The sequence below is a fragment of the Terrapene carolina genome, unplaced genomic scaffold (genome assembly GCF_002925995.2).
Source record: "Terrapene carolina triunguis isolate 2854851 unplaced genomic scaffold, T_m_triunguis-2.0 Scaffold30, whole genome shotgun sequence".
NCBI lineage: Eukaryota > Metazoa > Chordata > Testudines > Emydidae > Terrapene > Terrapene triunguis.
The window spans coordinates 10308251-10326837 of record NW_020664381.1 but is presented as its reverse complement, the minus strand read 5'-3'; the positions used below and the strand labels follow the sequence as shown (position 1 = coordinate 10326837).

Genomic DNA, 18587 nt, shown 5'->3' with positions numbered 1-18587 from the left:
ACTAACTGAAATCCTATCACTTAAAGATTGGAAAGTATCCAAAAGTATGCATGCAAAATAAGAATAAAATTCCCAAAGAAGATACCTTTTGAATTACTTGTAGGAAAATACTCCATTTCAGATCCATCTAGTGGAAAAACAAATAAATAAAAATATAGTTAATAAAATATATTCCATTAGGATAAGAAAGCTTAATGCAATCTCTATTTATTGTCCAATTTTAACTTCTGAAAAGGATGTGTAGAAGTTGCCAAGCCTTAGTAGTGAGCAAAAGTTACTTTCATAATTATGATTATTTAGCAGCCAATAATCAATTAAAGAAATTAGGTTGCCATAAATTGGGCAATTATAAGTTTCTCCTGTCAACTAGATCAAAATGGGTAGAAGTAACTGTGGTTAAGAGAACAGGTTAATACTATAAATCATATTTACGATATTTACGAAGAAAAAAGATGGCAATTTAGGAACAAAAATCTTCAGATGTATTCATTATTTTCAGTACAGTATATTTACGTCAAGTGAAAGGGATAAACATATTAATGTCATAACACCTTTCCTAGCATTCTAATTCCAAACTCTCTTAATTCGATCTTTTCTTTGTCATATTTATCCAAAACAAATATGTTAGTTATTCTGAGTCAGAATACATTTTCCAGATCCAAAATAACTATTATTCCCACTGCCAGTTGTAGCCCACAAATCAGGATAGTCGTTATATAAATTCTTCTATTTGCAAAGTAAAAAAGAAAGCCTTACCTTAGTTAAGTCATCAAGAATATTTTTTCGCTCTGTATTATTGTTACAACACCTAAGGACACTATACAAAATATCAACCAGAAAATCTGTCTCTTTCCTCCAGTCTTCTTTCAACCAAGCTATTAAATTCTGATGCAAAAACTGTACTGATGGATTTTCATGCTGAAGTTTTACATCTTCCTGGGATTCAGTCTGAGCAGCACTCACACCATTTTCCTGCTCTAACAGCACTTGAAAAACTCTGCTAGAAGGGAAGGAGTTGAGCAGAGCAGAGAGAAACTTTAAGTGCCGATCAGACTTCTGTTCACTGATATACACAATACTCAGTTCAGCAAGGCTACAGACTAAATCTTCTAAAGGTTCTTTCCTTCGAAACAAAATATGTGGTGGATCAGTCAGTATTTCAGATTCACCATTATTTGTCACTTCAGCAGGCTTCCCATTCTCTGTGTTTATTTCAGATTCATTCTCATCTGTAAATCTGATCTTTATGGTTCTTCTTTTGCTTGGTTTCATAGAGCTCTCGGGGCTCTGCAGAATTTGTAGCATACAGGATATAGCAACCAAAGATTTCTCATCAGCATCTGCTGCATCAACATGGAGTACATACATTTTTGAGAGACTGTCCCAGAAATTCGACAAGAGTCTCCGGAAAGTTTCAGCTGTGCCATCATCATTTAAGATTTCTGTCTTTGTCTCCCAGGAGCTCAGTGTTTCTGCTATTTGGTAAAACAATGGACCAATTTGTAACCTCGTCTCTTTAAGCACAGCTTCAATGAGAGGAATTAACTACAAACAGAAATGCAAGAAAGTTTTAGTAACTAAATGTTTACACAACTGGACAATAGTTTTAATATTGACAATCTCAGACAGCTCTGCAAAACAAAGTGTTTTAACATCTATTAAATATCAATTTAACAGCAATCCTGAAAACAGAATTAGCAAAACGTCTAACCCACCCAACCTCTTCTATTAAACATTTACAAACCGTTATCCATTACATTTATACTTTATTGTTAAAGACATTGAGGTTTCATACAATAATTCCGCACTCTGTCAGAGGGTTAGGTTTTATGGGAAGGAGGATATAAAAATACAGCTAAAGTTATTTTTCCTTAAATTCTCTGGGATTTTTTTTTAATTTGTGAATAAATTTGCATTGAAGTGTTTCACAGTTTTGTTCAAGTTAAAATTATGAAATTGCAAAACTGAGAACAAAAACTTTTAAAATATTTTCATAATATATACCTGATCACATATAAGCATCTGCTGAATTTGTTTTTGTTCATCTTCTTCACCTAAATTCTGTAGCATGGCAAATCGTAAACACTCCATAAATGCAGATATAATTGCAGAACATTCTGAATGGCTAGCTATGGCTCGCTCATTTGACAACCTAAATACATGTAAATCAGGAGACATAAAAAGAAATAGTCATTGTTCCTTGATTACAATCTGATTACAGTGCTTTAATGTAATACCATAGGTGCTGTTCATTTGAGGAAAAAGGGATAAGAAAATCTATAAGTGACCTCAAAATAAAAATTCAGGAAAACAAGTTCTACATAAATCACAACTAGAAACGTGGGCATTTAAGCATGTTGCTCTTTAGCCTAGTTTACTTATTCATAAAAATACAATTAAGGATGAAACACATTTGTGGCTCAACAGACAAATGCAGCCTCTACTATTTAATTGAATCTAAAGTTTTAAATGCACCCAATATAGTGCCACTTTTTAAACCTATGCTTTTTGTGTGCAGTCTTGAAGAGAGAAAGGGACAAGGGATCATAGCAGGAAGGAGGGTTACCAGCAGACAGTTTACAGAATTCAGTTTCTGATATCCACATATTTTAAAATGCTTTAAGTAACGTAACCTTCTTTTAATTTGTTTCCAAACATAAATAATTATTATAATAAATATTTCATCTAATATCATGAATTTGTGGCACATACCCTTGAATTATTGAGCTGAAAAAAGTCCTGTAAAAGTCCAGCTTTGGTTCTGTAATGCCATGAGGTACCTTGCTAATCAATGGCAAGAGATTAGGATATATAACAGTAGCTAGACCTCGTCCGCCTTCTCGAAGTACTATCCATAGTTTTGGCAGAACTCCTTTTTTGGCATTTACGTGACTCCAACAGTCCTACAGAAAAAAATAATTACAGGAATAAATTAAACCAGACTCAGTTGGTTTGGAAGAGCTCTCAGGTGGGTCATCTAGTCTAGCTCCCTACACTGCAGTAAGAGCAAGCTATCACCAAATCTAAATTGCCCTGAGTATTTTTAAAACTCATTTTCTCTCTAAATATTTCCGTTTAAAGTAGTGAATTTTAAGATTTAGCAGACTTCAGAACAAAATCTTGTTTTAACACAGCAAAGATCTTCTGGGTAATCAACTTAAATCAAGAAAGTTTTGTCTTGAGTGATCTTTTGACCCATAAAATTGCTTTGTAAAATAGCTTACTATAATATATTGCTACTTTTATGACAGTCCCAGGTTTAACTCACCACCTCCAAAAAACAAGTATTAGGTCTCATAAAGAGTCACTACAGTTATAACTATTAGTATTTTGCAATGAGTTTTAAATTATGAACTGTGACAAATCAACTATATGTACTGTATATACTCGTTCATAAGCTGAATATTTTTGGTAAAAAGGTGACGCATCAAAGAGCGGGGATCGGCTTATAAATGGGTCTACACCAAAATTTGATGATTTAAAACTCTATGGAATCATTGAATTGAATATCTAATACATTGTCGTTTTGTTTACCTGGAGCGTCTGCAGGCATGGAGCCCTTCAGCTCCTTGTGGCCATGGTTCACTGAGGGGCTCCGTGCCTGCGAACGCTCCAGGTAAACAAAACGTCCTGATCCGCCAGCGGCTTACCCTGACGGGCTGGGAACCAAAGGTTTCCAACCCCTGAAATAGGGTTGGCTTATGAAAGGGTCATACAGTTTTTGCTATTTTTACTTATTCATCTTGGGGGGTCAGCTTATAACGAACGAGTATATACGGTATATATTTTTATTAAACCAGCTTCCTATTGGTGAGAGAGACAAGCTTTCGAGCTTACACAGAGCTCTTCTTCAGGTATGGGAAACTTACTCAGGGCTTCTCTTCATGTACAGTGCTACATCTGCGCTGTGGCGCTTCAGTGAAGATGCTCCTATGCCAATGGAAGCGCTTCTCCTGTTGGCGTAGTTAATCCACCTCCCCGAGAAGCAGTAACTATGTTGATGGGAGAAGCTCTGCTACTGACATAGTGCTGTCTACACAGGGTGTTAGGTCAACCCCTGAGTGATGTAATTATACCGATACAGGTCTGTAGTTTAGACCTGGCTTCAGAGTGTCACAGTTAAATACAAGATGGAACAGATCGTTTAGCATAAGTAGTTAATGCACATTTCAATGGACCATTCAAAGTGAAGTGACCCATTAACACCCTTCCAGTCATAGGGAGGAAAGGGAGGGAGGGAGTGGGAAGTAGCTGGGGGGGGGGGGGCAGGCGGGTTGTTAGTGGGTTATAGATTGTTGTAATAAGCCCTAAATCCAGTGTCTTTATTCAGTCCATGCTTGTGCTGATGAGCTTGGAGAGGTTGGAAGGTTGTTTGAAGGCCAGAAGAGGTAGATCACATCATGGAATACCCTGAGAGAACCTGGTTCAATACAGAAATAAAACCCCCTCCAACTGCACACACCTAGTTGTCACCTCCCACCTCCCACTGGAACCCATACAGAGTATCATCAAACAACTACAACCCATACTTTCCTGAATCCCGTCTTCAGGCTTTCAAACAAGCCCCCAACCTCTCCAAGCTCGTCATCAGAACCAAGTTCCCCACAGACCAGGACGCACCAACTCAAAGCGGCACTAGAACCTGCCAGAACAACAGATGCAAAACCTGCAGACAAATCTCCATTGTTACAATGATCAACACCCCCGACAACACACCTGTAAAGATCCATGAGTCCTACATATGGCTATCACAATATTGGTGTACCTCATCCAGTGCACTAAATGCCCCAATAGCAACTATGTGGGTGAAACCAGACAGACACTACGCTCTCAAATAAGCTCACACAGGAAAACGATAAAAGACAAACCCCCCCCCCCCCCCCCCCCCCCATCATCTGTGGGTGAACACTTTTCACAAAGCGAAATCTGACCTCTCAGTCCTCATCCTCAAAAAAATCCTGCACAACACTTTCAAAAGATGAGCCTGGGAGCTTAAATTCATAATTTTGCTAGACACCAAAAATAATGGACTGAATAGACTGTATGTCTGGCTTATTAAAATAATCTATAATCAACTAACAATTCCCCCCAGTTGCTTTCCCCCCTGCCTTCCTTCTCCCATCGGTGTAGTAGCATCTTCACTGAAGTGTAGACCAGCCCTGAGTAAGTTTCCCAGACCTGAAGAAGAGCTCTGTGTAAGCTCGAAAGCTTGTCTCTCTCACCAATAGAGGTTGGTCCAATAACAGATATTACCTCACCCACCTTGACTCTCTAATAACTTGGGACCAAAACAGCTACAACAACACTGCATTTTGAATGAAAGCCAAAAGGCACAAAAAATATTCTAGGGGAAAAAAACATCATCAAAGTTACATTTATTATTTGTACTGATAATATATGAATAAACAGAAGGCTATTTTCATACATGATTATAGGTCATACCAACAATTACAAGATACATCAAACACCAATTACAAAAAAGACACTATGGAATTACTAAATGAAATTCTGGCCCCACTGAAGTCAATGGAAAATTTCCATTGACTTCAATGAAACCAGGATTTTATATGAGGAGTGGAGTGGAGTGGCTACAGTATCAGGCTCTAACTAAACAGTGAATAAAGAACAACTTGCACATCATTTTTTATAAATTCTAATAAATAATTCAACAGAAAAATATTTGTATTTTTAAAAGCTATTTTATACACTTATGAAGTTCTTAAATGTCACAACTTCATTTTAATTACACGCTAAATTCCTTTCTGCTTTTCAGAGAGGTGGACACACAATTATTTACTTTTAATGGAGCTGTGAGTGCTGATACCTCTGAAAATCAGGTCCTTAGAGAGAGAGAGAGAGAGAGAGAGAGAGAGAGAGTGTGTGTGTGTGTGTGTGTGTGTGTGCGCTTAGTACTTTGCAGTGTGAAGGGGTGCACAGTGGTTACTTTATTTTAAACTGATGATATCTTCTGCTTAACCCCAAACCGAGGGCACTGGTATGATGTGAAAGGTTAAGTCTGACATATTTGAACAGACCACTAGCCTCTGGCTTATAACGAAAAGAAGTTCTCATTCAGTTTCCTGCATTACCTCTATGGTAACAAGGATGTAAAGCACAGCTTCCCAAAGAGCTGGACACACCACTGCATCACTGTCATCAATACTGAGAAGAACTGCGGGACAAACTCTTGGTGCTTCAACTTTCATTGATTCAGGAAGGAGCTGACAGAAAGTAGAAACTAACTCAAAAAAAGCTGAGCGAACCTAAAGTAAGGCAAAAAACCAAAATATTTCAATAACCATGGATTACAATATTTATTCACTTCTACAAATCAAAGGTCTAATTTCCCCATGCTTGTTAATTACATACTGTGATTTACTTTAAAAAGAAATGGTATATCAACATAGGCATGTCTGGAATACTACTTTTAGCACACTCAAAAATCAAAACAACAAATTTTCAGTTAGTGCACAGAGCTGTAAAAAAAATTTTAAATAGGGACATTATGTGACAAAAGTTTTTTAATAGACCATATACTGGAAGAGAAGATTATATATGTTTTTAAAAGTACAACATTATGCAGAATGCTTATCTTCCTTTTATGGCGTACCTTTTATCCATAAGCATCCCGAAATGCTTTGCCAGACTAAACGAATCATTTTATGCAACACTGAAATGCAATGCTGTAGTTGTTCTGCACTGATAAACACAAACAACAATTCTTGGCAGAATGAAGGTCAATCAGATAATTTAGAAAATTATCTGCCTAAATGTATCCATAAGTTTATGGAGTTTGCTTCTTCACCAAGAATTTTAAAGGGCTGTATTTCAGCCACAAATTCCAAATAAGGAGATGCCTACCTCAAAGGAACAAATGAACATATTGGAGGAGATTGCTCGGACACTTGTTTGCCTATAACAGGGCCAATATGTCTTGTGTTTTAAACACAGTTGGGCAAGGCACCTGGTTCTTTCTTTCTTCCACAATATTGGGGATGGCTTAGTGCCCTAAGTTTTCAAGTGTTGCTTTTGTAGAAAAAGCCTATACAAATAAAGATGGTATAAAAAGGTTCAGATACCTGAGGTACACTGTGCTTGCCATATTTCCAAAATTTGTTCTGAGATTGAAGGGGTATTAGCTTTTCTTCCAGTGAATGAATCTCGTTCTTTGGCAACATGCAAAGCAACTTCTTTAAGGCTAACAAGGAACATGTCAGAATTCGAAAGTATTTGGCTTCCCTTTCTTCCTCCGGTACAGTTCTCAGGTAAAAAACAAAAACAAGTTTAAAGCATTAATTGAAAACTAGCAAAATGTGTATATTCATATTCGTTAATGGGTTTCTCGTATGATTTGGTAAGAAAATCCTAGGATTCTTCCTAGAGATTGCAGCAGTGTGTATATAACTACACTGAACTTTCCATAAGTTGTGTATGTGTGTTAAACACTAAACACATTTACATTGCCAAATTCTAGCTAAAACAGTATTTTCAGAAGTTCATTTTCCCCTTCTTTTGTTGTCTCCTCCTCGTGTCAAGCGATTCTGTCCTCCAGATACTCAATGATACACATGAATCAGATAGAAAGAATTACTAGACAATGGGTAAAATTTTCCGAAGTGAATTAGGAATTTTGATGCCTAAATCTCATTGAAAGTCAACAGAATTTAGACACTTGAGTTTTTAGGTGGTTCTGAAAATTTTAGCCACCACCACCACCATTGCTGCTGCCTGGCTTTGTTCCCCACCACGACACAGGATTAAGTGTGCTGCCAGTCCAAAAGCAGAGTTCTAGCAAGATTCCCAAGCACAATTGCCACCCATGGTAGTCTACTGAAATACAGGCTGGTGTGGCAGCCTAGTTGTACAGGCTTGATGTGAAGTATAGAAAAAGGCACTTTCCTAGAAAAAACAATATTTTCTATAGAATTGCATAAGGCGTAATGTGTATTCAGTATAATGTACTTATTATTTTCTGCAAAAATCTACCATTTGTTCCCTTGTGAAATACATTTTACATCTATTGAAATTAACAGAATACAATTTTTGAAAGAAAAATTGAACTTTTAAACTATAAATTTGTAAGTAGAAAAACATACTGTGGGTCACTGAGCGTATCAGGTGTTTCTTTCAGAAGGTGATCTTGTAGCAGCTAGATAAAATACACGAGAACATATTTTTTCATAGGTGAAAGTTAACCACAAGCTATAAGTTAGTCACGTGAGAGTAAGCACTAAATAATGAAGCTTCAACACCCCTCTGATGCAGGCAGCTAGTTATTAGGCACATTTTACAAATGAGGAAACAAAGGTAAAGACAGTTGAATTGACCAACCCAGGTCATATGAGACAATGGCAGAGCCAGGGTCAGAACTTTGGTTTCCTGACTCCTAGTCCCATGATCTGACCACAGTTAGACCATACAGCCACTGTTCTGACAGCAAGTAGTCCCATATCTCCAGAATTGGGGGGGGGGGGGTTAAAAAACTCTATATCAAGGCTTTGTAATCACAAACCATCAATCTTATAATCTAATTTTTCCATACTTCAAATGGCTCTGCTCCAGACATACATTTCCTAGTGTATATACATCTTGCACAGCACAAGGTACAACCACGCTTTCGGAAACTGGTCCAGACTACTACTGCAGTTAAACCAGTTCAGCTGAACATTCTGCCAGCATCTGTTGCCAGTGACAGGTAAGTGCTGTTTGGAACACACTTGGTGACTGAGCATCATCTGCTGTGCATATGCATAGCAAAGAAATTAGTTCCTATACATCCACATAGCTCTACAGACCCATGCAGCCTCAGTGTGTATGAAAAATTAAGGGAGATATTGGGGAATGTATCCTCGTCTCAATCTCCATTAGCATTAATAGGAGTTTCAGTTGAGAAGAGAGTATACCTTTCTGAATGCAAATGCAAAGAATGCATGAGTTAACATTTGCAAGAAAAAAAAACCTTCTATTTTCATTAACAGATGACAACTACTTGCATAAAGCTTTAAGGACATAGTATTCTCTAAACTCACATTCAGAACTTCTTCTTTACAAAATGCTACGGCTTCAGGTTGTTTACTTGAAGGGAAAGCTGTCTCAAATGCCACTTTAGCTGCCGATGCTGCAGGGGAGTAAGTATCACACTTAGCAATCAGCCAGTATCCCATGATACTTTTTAAATAAGGAGCCAAGTGTTTCTTTACTTTAAGAATAAGTTGCTCAAAAGCTTGCTGTGTTGCTTCTCGAACACGGCGGTCATGATCCTGTTTTAAAATAAAGATTTTTTAAAAGAAATACATTCTCTGATACCAAGAATACCAAAACACAAATTCTTTTGCTCTGCTATCATGTCCCAACTTCCCCCGCTCAAAACAAAAAGTTGTCTGTATTCAGTTGTATGGTTTCAAATTGAGTCCTTATACCCCAAACCTAAAGGCTTATATTCACTAATCCCCCATCCTTTTCATCAATGAAATGAAACAATATTAGTCATAAACAATGCAAAACATTTCAGTTAATAATATCTAGAAGTAAAGTCTTAAGAACTAATAATTGATTTGGGGCATATATCTTCTAACTTTTAGGATTAATTGTTGATCATGCAAGTAATCCTGTTGATTCAGTGACTTTAATGGGACCATTAGCTTGAGTACAGATTGCAGAATCCAATCTTCATCATAGGAATGCCGTTCAATTTCTTAAATAACCTTTCTATATTAACAGTATTGTCATCAAAGAGAGTGGGGATGGGAAATAGAGGAATCATATCTTAAAACAACTTTGAATCATCTATGACAAGAGAAGTGAGTTTGAGAATTTCTGTGATTTTTTTTAGATGCTGCAATACAGACAAGAGAGACAAACCACTTTCAGTGCAATTTTGTTCAGAGCATATTTGTCTCTTTAGTTTAATCACCAAGTCTATATTACACTTTGCTTAGAACAGTTCTATTGATTAAGCTGCATTAGAGATATTAGTTACACCTCCATAAGTGTACAGCACTACACACCTTCCCAAAGGTTGAAGAGTATCCTAAAGATTACAAATACTTTGATGTAATATGAATACACTGGAATCCCTAGATGCAGACTATGGTCCTATTTTACCAACATAACCATGAACCGTACATCAAAGCAGCATACCACATAAAAGCTATAATCCCTTTGGATTCCATTAACTACTGTGGATAGCATAAAATATACAATATATAACTGTATTTATATTGTATCCATGTCTAGATTTTTCCCTTAATGTTCAAAAAAGGTTAGAACAAGAAAAGGTAAATAGGAAACTGCCTTCAATTAAGAAACTTTTCTCATTAGCATAAAAACATCTGGGAGTCTGCATGAACCATGCATAATTGGATTTGTAAATCTCAAGCATTTGTTGGCACTGATATATTAGTAGATTTTTTATGTTCCATGGCTCCTAATAAGAATATAGGAATTTCTGAAACACATCAGAACAGACATCCATCTGTTCCAGTATCCTACCTCCAATAGTGCCAGATGCTTCAGAGAAATATGCTAGAATTCTTATAAAGGACAATTATGGAGTAACCGATCCACAGGTGAAGTTTCTTCCCAACTCCTGTTGGAGAATTGTTTATGCCCTAAATCATGAGGCTTTATATTCTTTAAATTAGTTATCCTATCTCATAGAACTGTGGATGTTCTCATTGTCCACATACATGCTTATGTAGTCAAAGAGCTTTCTTGTGTTGAAACCTGAAGCTGAAAAACCTGGATAATGTTCATTTAAGGTGCTAGTGATTAAAAGCTTCTATCCATAGAGCAGGCACAGTACAGGCATGAGCAATGAAAGCTTCCCCACATTGCCCTGATGATGCGTCCCAACCACTTAGGACCAAGTGCTTTTCTCCGAGTTCTAACAGTTTTTTTTGAAAACTAGCCAACCCACAAAAATATACAATTAGGTGTATCGATCTGATTGCCTTGTGGATTACCACAGAAACTGCCCAGAGCAATTTTATTTGTTGGTTTACTTCTGTCACAACCTAAGTCCTTTAATACTTACAAGTGAGATTTTACAGTAAATTCTTGGCCAGTAAGGAAGAACACCTTTAACAACTTCTGATTCTCTTTCCTTACACATCGCCCCAAACTCCTGCATAGCCTAAAATCAAAATACCAACAGCGTGGGATTAGAAAAATTGCAGGTGAATGTATATCTTGAAATTTACTAAATTTACCAACTACTGCCTGGTACTGTAATTCTCATGAAACTAAAAATTGGTTCACTTCTTGCAATTGGGTCTAAAAACTCTAGTTAACTGGAGTTGCTCTTGCAAATCCTCTTTGCATCAGAATCAGATGACAGACCTTTCTAAAGGTCTTCCAAAACATCTTAAAACTGCATACAATCAAAATCAAGCTTTTGAGGCATACAAAAAGTATTTCAAAGATGCTAAACAAATTACAGTATATGCTATGGAGTTTGCTAGCGTGAAAGTAACATTGATTATTTTAGTAGATTCCTTTCTAGCACTTTACACAAAAATATTCCCCTTCCCAAGCAAAATATAAAAATGCACAAATGAATATTAGAACTAGATGTCTCAAATGTACGCTTGTTACATCCAACTTTGTCACAATTTTTTTTTAGATTCTATGACTTAAACCATGATCTCACTGAAGTCAATGGGACTTCAGTGGAACCAGGATTTCACCCTATAAACTTTCAAGTTATCTTTCTCTTAAAGGATGTTTAAAAAGTAAACTAAGGGATATAGGATACACATACTTTTAATTTTGTTATGACATCTCTTTTGGAGAGTTTTCGCAGCACCATTCGAAAATCAGCATCTACAAGGCTGTCTATTTCTTCTGCTCCTTGGACTGCAGGTACATATCCTAGATCACTCTGAGATGTTCCAAAGCCAATAAACCCAGGCACTGTTCCACGTTCCTTGGCAAGGAGCTCTGCAGCTCTGCCACTGCTGGAGGGCTGATATAAACAAGAGAGAGAAGTCAATTAATTATTCATGTCCTTTTAAACCATTTTATTTCTTACTGAAATGTTGGTTTTGGAAACCATTTTCATGCACAATCTAAATCATCACACTTGAAGAAATGACCCTGCAGGTTTGTGTCTTATAATTGATCTGCTGCTCCAAGGAAAAAGGTTCACATTATATGCCTTATCATTAAGAAATTCTACCAGGGCTTTAAGTAGAGAAATCTGAAATGGTAATTTTATTTTTCAACCTTAGGTTCAATATTTTCATTAATTTTCACAATATAAAATTAACCCAAAGAGCAAAAAACAAACAAACCCCAAATCAGCAACAAATACAAAGGGGGCCAGAGAAGATTTAGGGGAATGGGGTACATCACAATGTCACATGACTTGTTGAATTATTATTGAAAATGATTGCTTTTCTTTAGTTTAGCTTCTCCTCTAACTTGTTCCAGTGAAGTTAATCCTGTGCTTATTTTAATCAGTGCCTCCCACTTCTTTAAGGCATTGAGACCAGATGTTCCAAAAAGATTGATGCTTTGAGGTGTTCCGTAGCAGATCTAGAGGTTCCAAATAGGACTGTCAAATGATTAAAAAAATTAATTGTGATTAATCACGAGATTAAAAAATATAATTGTGATTAGTCGCAGTTTTAGTCGCTCTATTAAACAGTAATAGAATACCATTTATTTAAATATTTTGGATGTTTTCTACATTTTCAAATATATTGATTTTAGTTACAACACAGAATAAAAAATGTACAGCGCTCACTTTATAGTATTTTTTGTTACAGATACTTGCACTGTAAAAAAGATCAAAGAAATAGTATTTTTCAATTCACCTGATACAAGTACTGTAGTGCAATCTATCATGAAGGTGCACCTTACAAACGTAGATTATTGTTTTTTGGTTACATAACTGCAAAACAATGTAAAACTTTGGAGCCTACAAGTCCACTCAGTCCTACTTTTTGTTCAGCCAATCACTAAGACAAACAAGTTTGTTTACATTTATGGGAGATAATGCTGCCCACTTCTTATTTACAATGTCACCTGTTAGTGAGAACACGTGTTTGCATAGAACGGTTGTAGCCGAAGTTAAATGGTATTTACATGCCAGATATGCTAAACATTCATATGCCCCTTCATGCTTCGGCCACCACTCCAGAGGACAGGCTTCCACACTGATGACGGGTTCTGCTTGATAATGATCCAAAACAGTGTGGACTGACGCACGTTTATTTTCATCATCTGAGTCAGATGCCACTAGCAGAAGGTTGATTTTCTTTTTTGGTGGTTCCGGTTCTGTAGTTTCTGCATCAAAGTGTTGCTCTTTTAAGACTTCTGACAGCATGTTCCACACCTCATCCTTCTCAGATTTTGGAAGGCACTTCAGATTCTTAAAGCTTGGGTCGAGTGCTGTAGTTATCTTTAGAAATCTCACATTAGTACCTTCTTTGTGTTTTGTCACATCTGCAGTGAAAGAGTTCTTAAATCAAACAACAAGTGCTGGGTTGCCATCGAAAACTGCTATATGCACAGATACAAACATGAAATATATGGCAGAATGTGGTAAAACCATAGAGCAGGAGACATATAATTCTCCCCCAAGGAGGTCAGTCACAAATTTAATTAAGGCTTTTTTTTTTTTTTTAAACAAGGGTCATCAGTGAACACTGTACACTTTGTATTCTGTGTTGTAACTGAAATCAATATATTTTAAAATGTAGAAAAACATCCAAAAATATTTTTAATAAATTTCAGTTGGTATTCTATTATTGTTTAACAGGACAATTAAAACTGTGATGAATCACAATTAATTTTTTTAATCAAATTAGTTTATTTTGAGTTAATCACTTGAGTTAACTGCAATTAATTAACAGCCCTTGTTCCTAAGGTTCAGCAAAAGTGTAACAAAGTATCAGTTAACTTTCACAAGTTGTTGGTGTTTTCTTTTAAAAAACAAATAACAATAGAAATGTTGTGATCATTAGGCATAAAATTACTACAGACATGGTGGCTAAGCTACACTTGATGTGGCCACCATAACTTTGAACTGAGTAATTTCTGTGAATTTAAAATCTGTCATAATGATGCATTTCCCAGCGTTCCTTTGTCTTCCCTAATATAAACATATAGCAGTGTGTACATATTAAAAAAAAACCCTACCCAAACTAAACATTACACTGCACACACAATTCTTCCCCTGGGAAGAGAATGAACAAACCACACATGACAGATGTCACATCACTTCTGGATTGCACTCAGGTCCAGATCCACAGAGGTATTTAGGTAAAGCCCTGTGCAGATACAAAATTTGTAACCACATCCGATCCGCAAACATGGTCCACGGATATCCGCAGATTTGCAGTGCTCTACATATAAAATTTGGATCTGCATTCATTCACAATCCACAAACATGGTCCGTCGATATCTGCAGATATAAAGTGGATATCTACAGATTTGCAGGGTTCTATATCTAGACTCCTACCTTCCACTGAAACTAAATACCTCTGTGGATCTTGGCCTCAGATACCATGCTGATGTGGCACTAGAAGAGCCTATACAGAACAGAAGCTGAAAACTTGTACATTTAAAATAAATTAAGTGTAATTACAGATACTACATTAGTTCAAGACCCACGCCAATTTGTGATCACATCTTTCTCTTCTTAAAAGAAGTCTCTTACCCACAGCTGTCTGAAAAGGCCTGCACAAGCAACAGAGGAAATGAGGTCATGAGCCCACAGACGTTTCTGCACATACTTAACTTCGCATATGACTAGCCCCAATGAAAAGTCACCATCTTACACCAGGCAACCAGGCTAGTCCTGCCAGTTCTACTAGCAGACAAGAATCCACCTATGGAGATGACAGGCGCCTGAAGGCAGTGCTGTATTTCAGGATGGTCACATTGCTTGCTGAGTCTCTGCAAGCTGCATCCCCAATTTAAATATAAAAGGGTTTTCTACCTGCTTCGTTTTACACCGGTTGGCTGCAGGTCATAGTCCCCATGTGAATTAACAAAAAAGTGAGAGCAGGCATACAAATTTGGGTAGCCAATTATTTCCTTGTGGACGATAACAGACTTTAGAGCAGTGGTTCTCAACATGAGGCCCGTGGGCCACTTGCGGCCCAATCAGCAACCAGAGGTGGCCCATGTGACATCCTCAGGGCCATACAGCTAGTATATATATTGTGTGGATATATGGCCCATGTAACACATAGAGAGATGCATATGCAGCCCACAACGGTAAATAGGTTGAGAACCACTGCTTTAGAGTATGGCCTGTGAACCTGTGTAACATTTCAGATTATGGCCAGAAGGGACCTCTGATCTCCTGGGCTCCTAACACAGGCCACAGAATTCCACCCACCGACTCCTACAAAGGAAGGAATTATTCCCTCAAGCATGCAAGCAAGCACTATTGCTCTTTAGACCAGACTATACTAGACATTTTTGGGGATGTAGCCATGTTGGCTAAGGATATGGTTTTTTGCAACATTGGTATATGACCAAAAACCCTAGTGTAGCTGCGGTTGTCCCAGCATAAACATGTTTTTGTTAGTATGGTTTATTTCATTGGGGGTAATGGTTATGAACGACACCCAGAAAAGCACTTATTTGCCCATATACTGTGCATCGCCACGGGCCGGGTTTGCCACTGGCGAACCTTTTCTAGCACAGCCCTGACCCTGGCAGCTTAGATTGGGCTGGGTAACACCTGTTAGGAAGATCTCCAGTCTCAGGTGAGCAGGAGTGTCCCAGCCCCCTGCTCTTCTCTTCCAAAGGCCGATCACCCTGTGGGGCAGACCCCGGGCCCAGTGTCACTCCCAGGCACGCATGCCCCATGGCTGTGGGGCTGGGACCCCATGGGCAGACCAGGGGAAGGGAAGGGGGTGACACCGCCGCTTTCCCCCCAGGCCTAGACGTTCCCCACCGCACAGGCCGGGGAAGGGGCCAGTCAACCCCCTGCTCCTGGGGGTTGGAGGGGCCGCCGCCCGGACCGGGCGGACTCACCCGCACGTTGCCCTTGGTTCGCTGCTTGTTCTTCCCCCCCATGGCGGCGGCGGCGGCGCAGCAGGAAGCGGCCGGAGTGGGACCCGCAGACAGCCGAGCTGAGCCGGGCCGGGCGGGGAGGAGCGGCGGGGGCGGCGCTTGCAGGCCGGGGAGCCTCCCCCCGGCGCGGAGGAGGGTGGGGACCGTGCCATGGCGGGGGGAGGGGAGATTCCGCTGCCTGCACCGCCCGCCCCACGCTGAGCCCGGAGCCCCCCTCGGGCTGGTGCCCCCAGACCCGCGGAGCCCGTGAGCCCTGGGGGCACCCCCCGCTTTCCCTGCCACAACAACGCGCCCCCCCGTCCGGGGAGGCTACCATGGTCTGGTCGCTTTTCCACCACCATCGCCAATGCCCGGCACTTGGAAAAGCAGGAGTCAGGCCCCCCAAATCATCAACTGCCTTAAAAATCACGAGGTTGTTTTTTTTAACAAATAATAAATGTTAGGTTTTTATGTCCCGTCTGGATTTCATGCCTCTAGGGTACACTGGTTACACTTTTTGTCCTTAATAATGAGGCCAGGGATAGAAATATTTTTTATTTATTGTTACGAAAATTGAGATTCCCATGAAATCACTTGATTCCAGGAACTGGGGCTTGAACAAAAAAACAACACATGCCACAAGATTTGGTAATACTGTTTTTCACAGATGTAGAATTTCCTTCACCAACATTGCACCTTCCCCAGCTGGCATTCAAGGTACAGGGTGCTGGCTGGCTGATTGCCACTGAGCCAGAGATGGCAGCTTGTCCATGATGTTGCAGTGTGTGGACAGACAGCAGACTCCCATATCTGTCACACTTCATTAAACTGCACACTTTACAATCCACTATTTGCCCTTCAATACATTTAAGCCTTCATATAGGGCTTGATCCAAAATCTACTGAAATTAATGAAAGTTCTTCAATTTACTTAAATGGGCCAATTATTGCACTTTAATTTAAATGACAGGTCTCAGAGTAGCAGCCGTGTTAGTCTGTATCCGCAAAAAGAACAGGAGTACTTGTGGCACCTTAGAACAAATTTATTAGAGCATAAGCTTTCGTGGGCTACAACCCACTTCTTCAGCTTATGCTCTAATAAATTTGTTAGTCTCTAAGGTGCCACAAGTACTCCTGTTCTTTTTAATTTAAATGGCAACCAAAGAGAGAAATCTGAAAGTACATACTGTAAAGCTTCCTAAAGTGTCATGACATAGCCTTTCAGAAGATAAATGCATGAAAGTACTTAAATCAGGAGTATGCACAAACGTACATTTTGATGTACGTGAAGTGCTTTTTTTTTTTTCAAAAACAAGACAGCTTGATATGATATTCCTTAAAAATAGTTACACACATCTATATTAGAATGATTGCAGAGGTCAGATAAATGGGAAATGAACATTTTTAGTAATTGCTGCTGTATCTTTGTGATAATTACATTAACATAGTTCCAAACTGAAATATCTTTTTAAACCATAGCTTCTACTAATATTTTTGAAAATACTGTAATTCCCTAGTACACTTTGGATAACTCTTTTAATCTTAAGTAAATCCATTCTAGTACAATTAAAGACCAATACTTTAGCAGGGTTCGAAAGAGGAAACAGAATTGTGTTGTGAGCTGAAATCAAATATCCACCACAAAAGCTGTCTCACCAATTTTTGCCTACATACGAGATTTGAATGTCACCATCCATGACACTCAGTGTGTACTGCTTATTAAATGTACACAACTTTCAAAGTTTGTTACAATGTAGAATACTACCTTTAGGGAAAATAATAAAGAGTTCAGTCTTTTCTTATGAATTAATGTATATTAATTTATTGAAATCTGACACAAAATTATACAAAGTCTGATCCTGCAAATTCTCTCTCATGTGTGTAGTTCTTATTCATATGATTTCTATTTAAGTCAGTGGGAGTAATTATATAAAAAAGAGTTTGCAAACTGTAAACTTTTGGGGGCAAGGACCGCCTTTTTGTTATGTACGTGGCTAGCTCAATGGGGCACCAATCCTGATCAAAGTTTTTAAACACTACTAAAATAGAAATAATAATAGAATTGAAATAATCAATTATAAACTTGTTAGGGCAACTAGTGTGTCTTTTCTGTGGGCCCCATCTTTCAAACCTCCTTTTCCTTGTGTGAGTAGTCCTTATTCATGTGACTAGTCCCACTGGCGTCAATAAAACTACTTGTATGAGTAAGGCTTTGGAGGATCTAAGCCTATCTTTATAAAGCACCATGTTCAACTGCAAGTATTATAAGCAGCAAATATTAAATAAATGTTTTGGAATCAAAACATCTGCTGGTAGTGTATGTAAATACAGTGTTCAATAATGTAAAAGACAACATTTCTTTCCAGAGATGCCTGCTTAAAATAACTGTAATCATTCGAAAATCACACACCCATGTTTGCTTCCCTTCCCATTCCATATTTTACACACACACACATATAATCCCATGTCTATAATATGATGTGCTGTATCTCTGCCCAAAACTAACACTTTTCACAAACATCTGGATCTTTTTTACTATATTACATAGATATAATCAACTTCTCCAAGGTGAAG

General features: G+C 38.3%; 1 protein-coding gene across 1 annotated transcript in view; it reads right to left on the bottom strand.

Moving 5' to 3' along the window:
• LOC112105896 (E3 ubiquitin-protein ligase listerin) overlaps window positions 1–16077 on the bottom strand; it is a 41436-nt gene extending 25359 nt beyond the window's left edge. The window contains exons 1-11 of the mRNA XM_024198895.3: window positions 15997–16077; window positions 11762–11965; window positions 11036–11134; window positions 9030–9260; window positions 8097–8149; window positions 7080–7260; window positions 6090–6263; window positions 2713–2903; window positions 2005–2152; window positions 757–1545; window positions 86–127 (exon numbers count right to left, since the gene is read on the bottom strand). Of these exons, the coding sequence (XP_024054663.1) occupies window positions 86–127; window positions 757–1545; window positions 2005–2152; window positions 2713–2903; window positions 6090–6263; window positions 7080–7260; window positions 8097–8149; window positions 9030–9260; window positions 11036–11134; window positions 11762–11965; window positions 15997–16038 (2154 nt within the window). The 5' untranslated portion in view covers window positions 16039–16077. The remainder of the gene's footprint in view (window positions 1–85; window positions 128–756; window positions 1546–2004; window positions 2153–2712; window positions 2904–6089; window positions 6264–7079; window positions 7261–8096; window positions 8150–9029; window positions 9261–11035; window positions 11135–11761; window positions 11966–15996) is intronic.
• Window positions 16078–18587: the final 2510 nt, after the last annotated feature.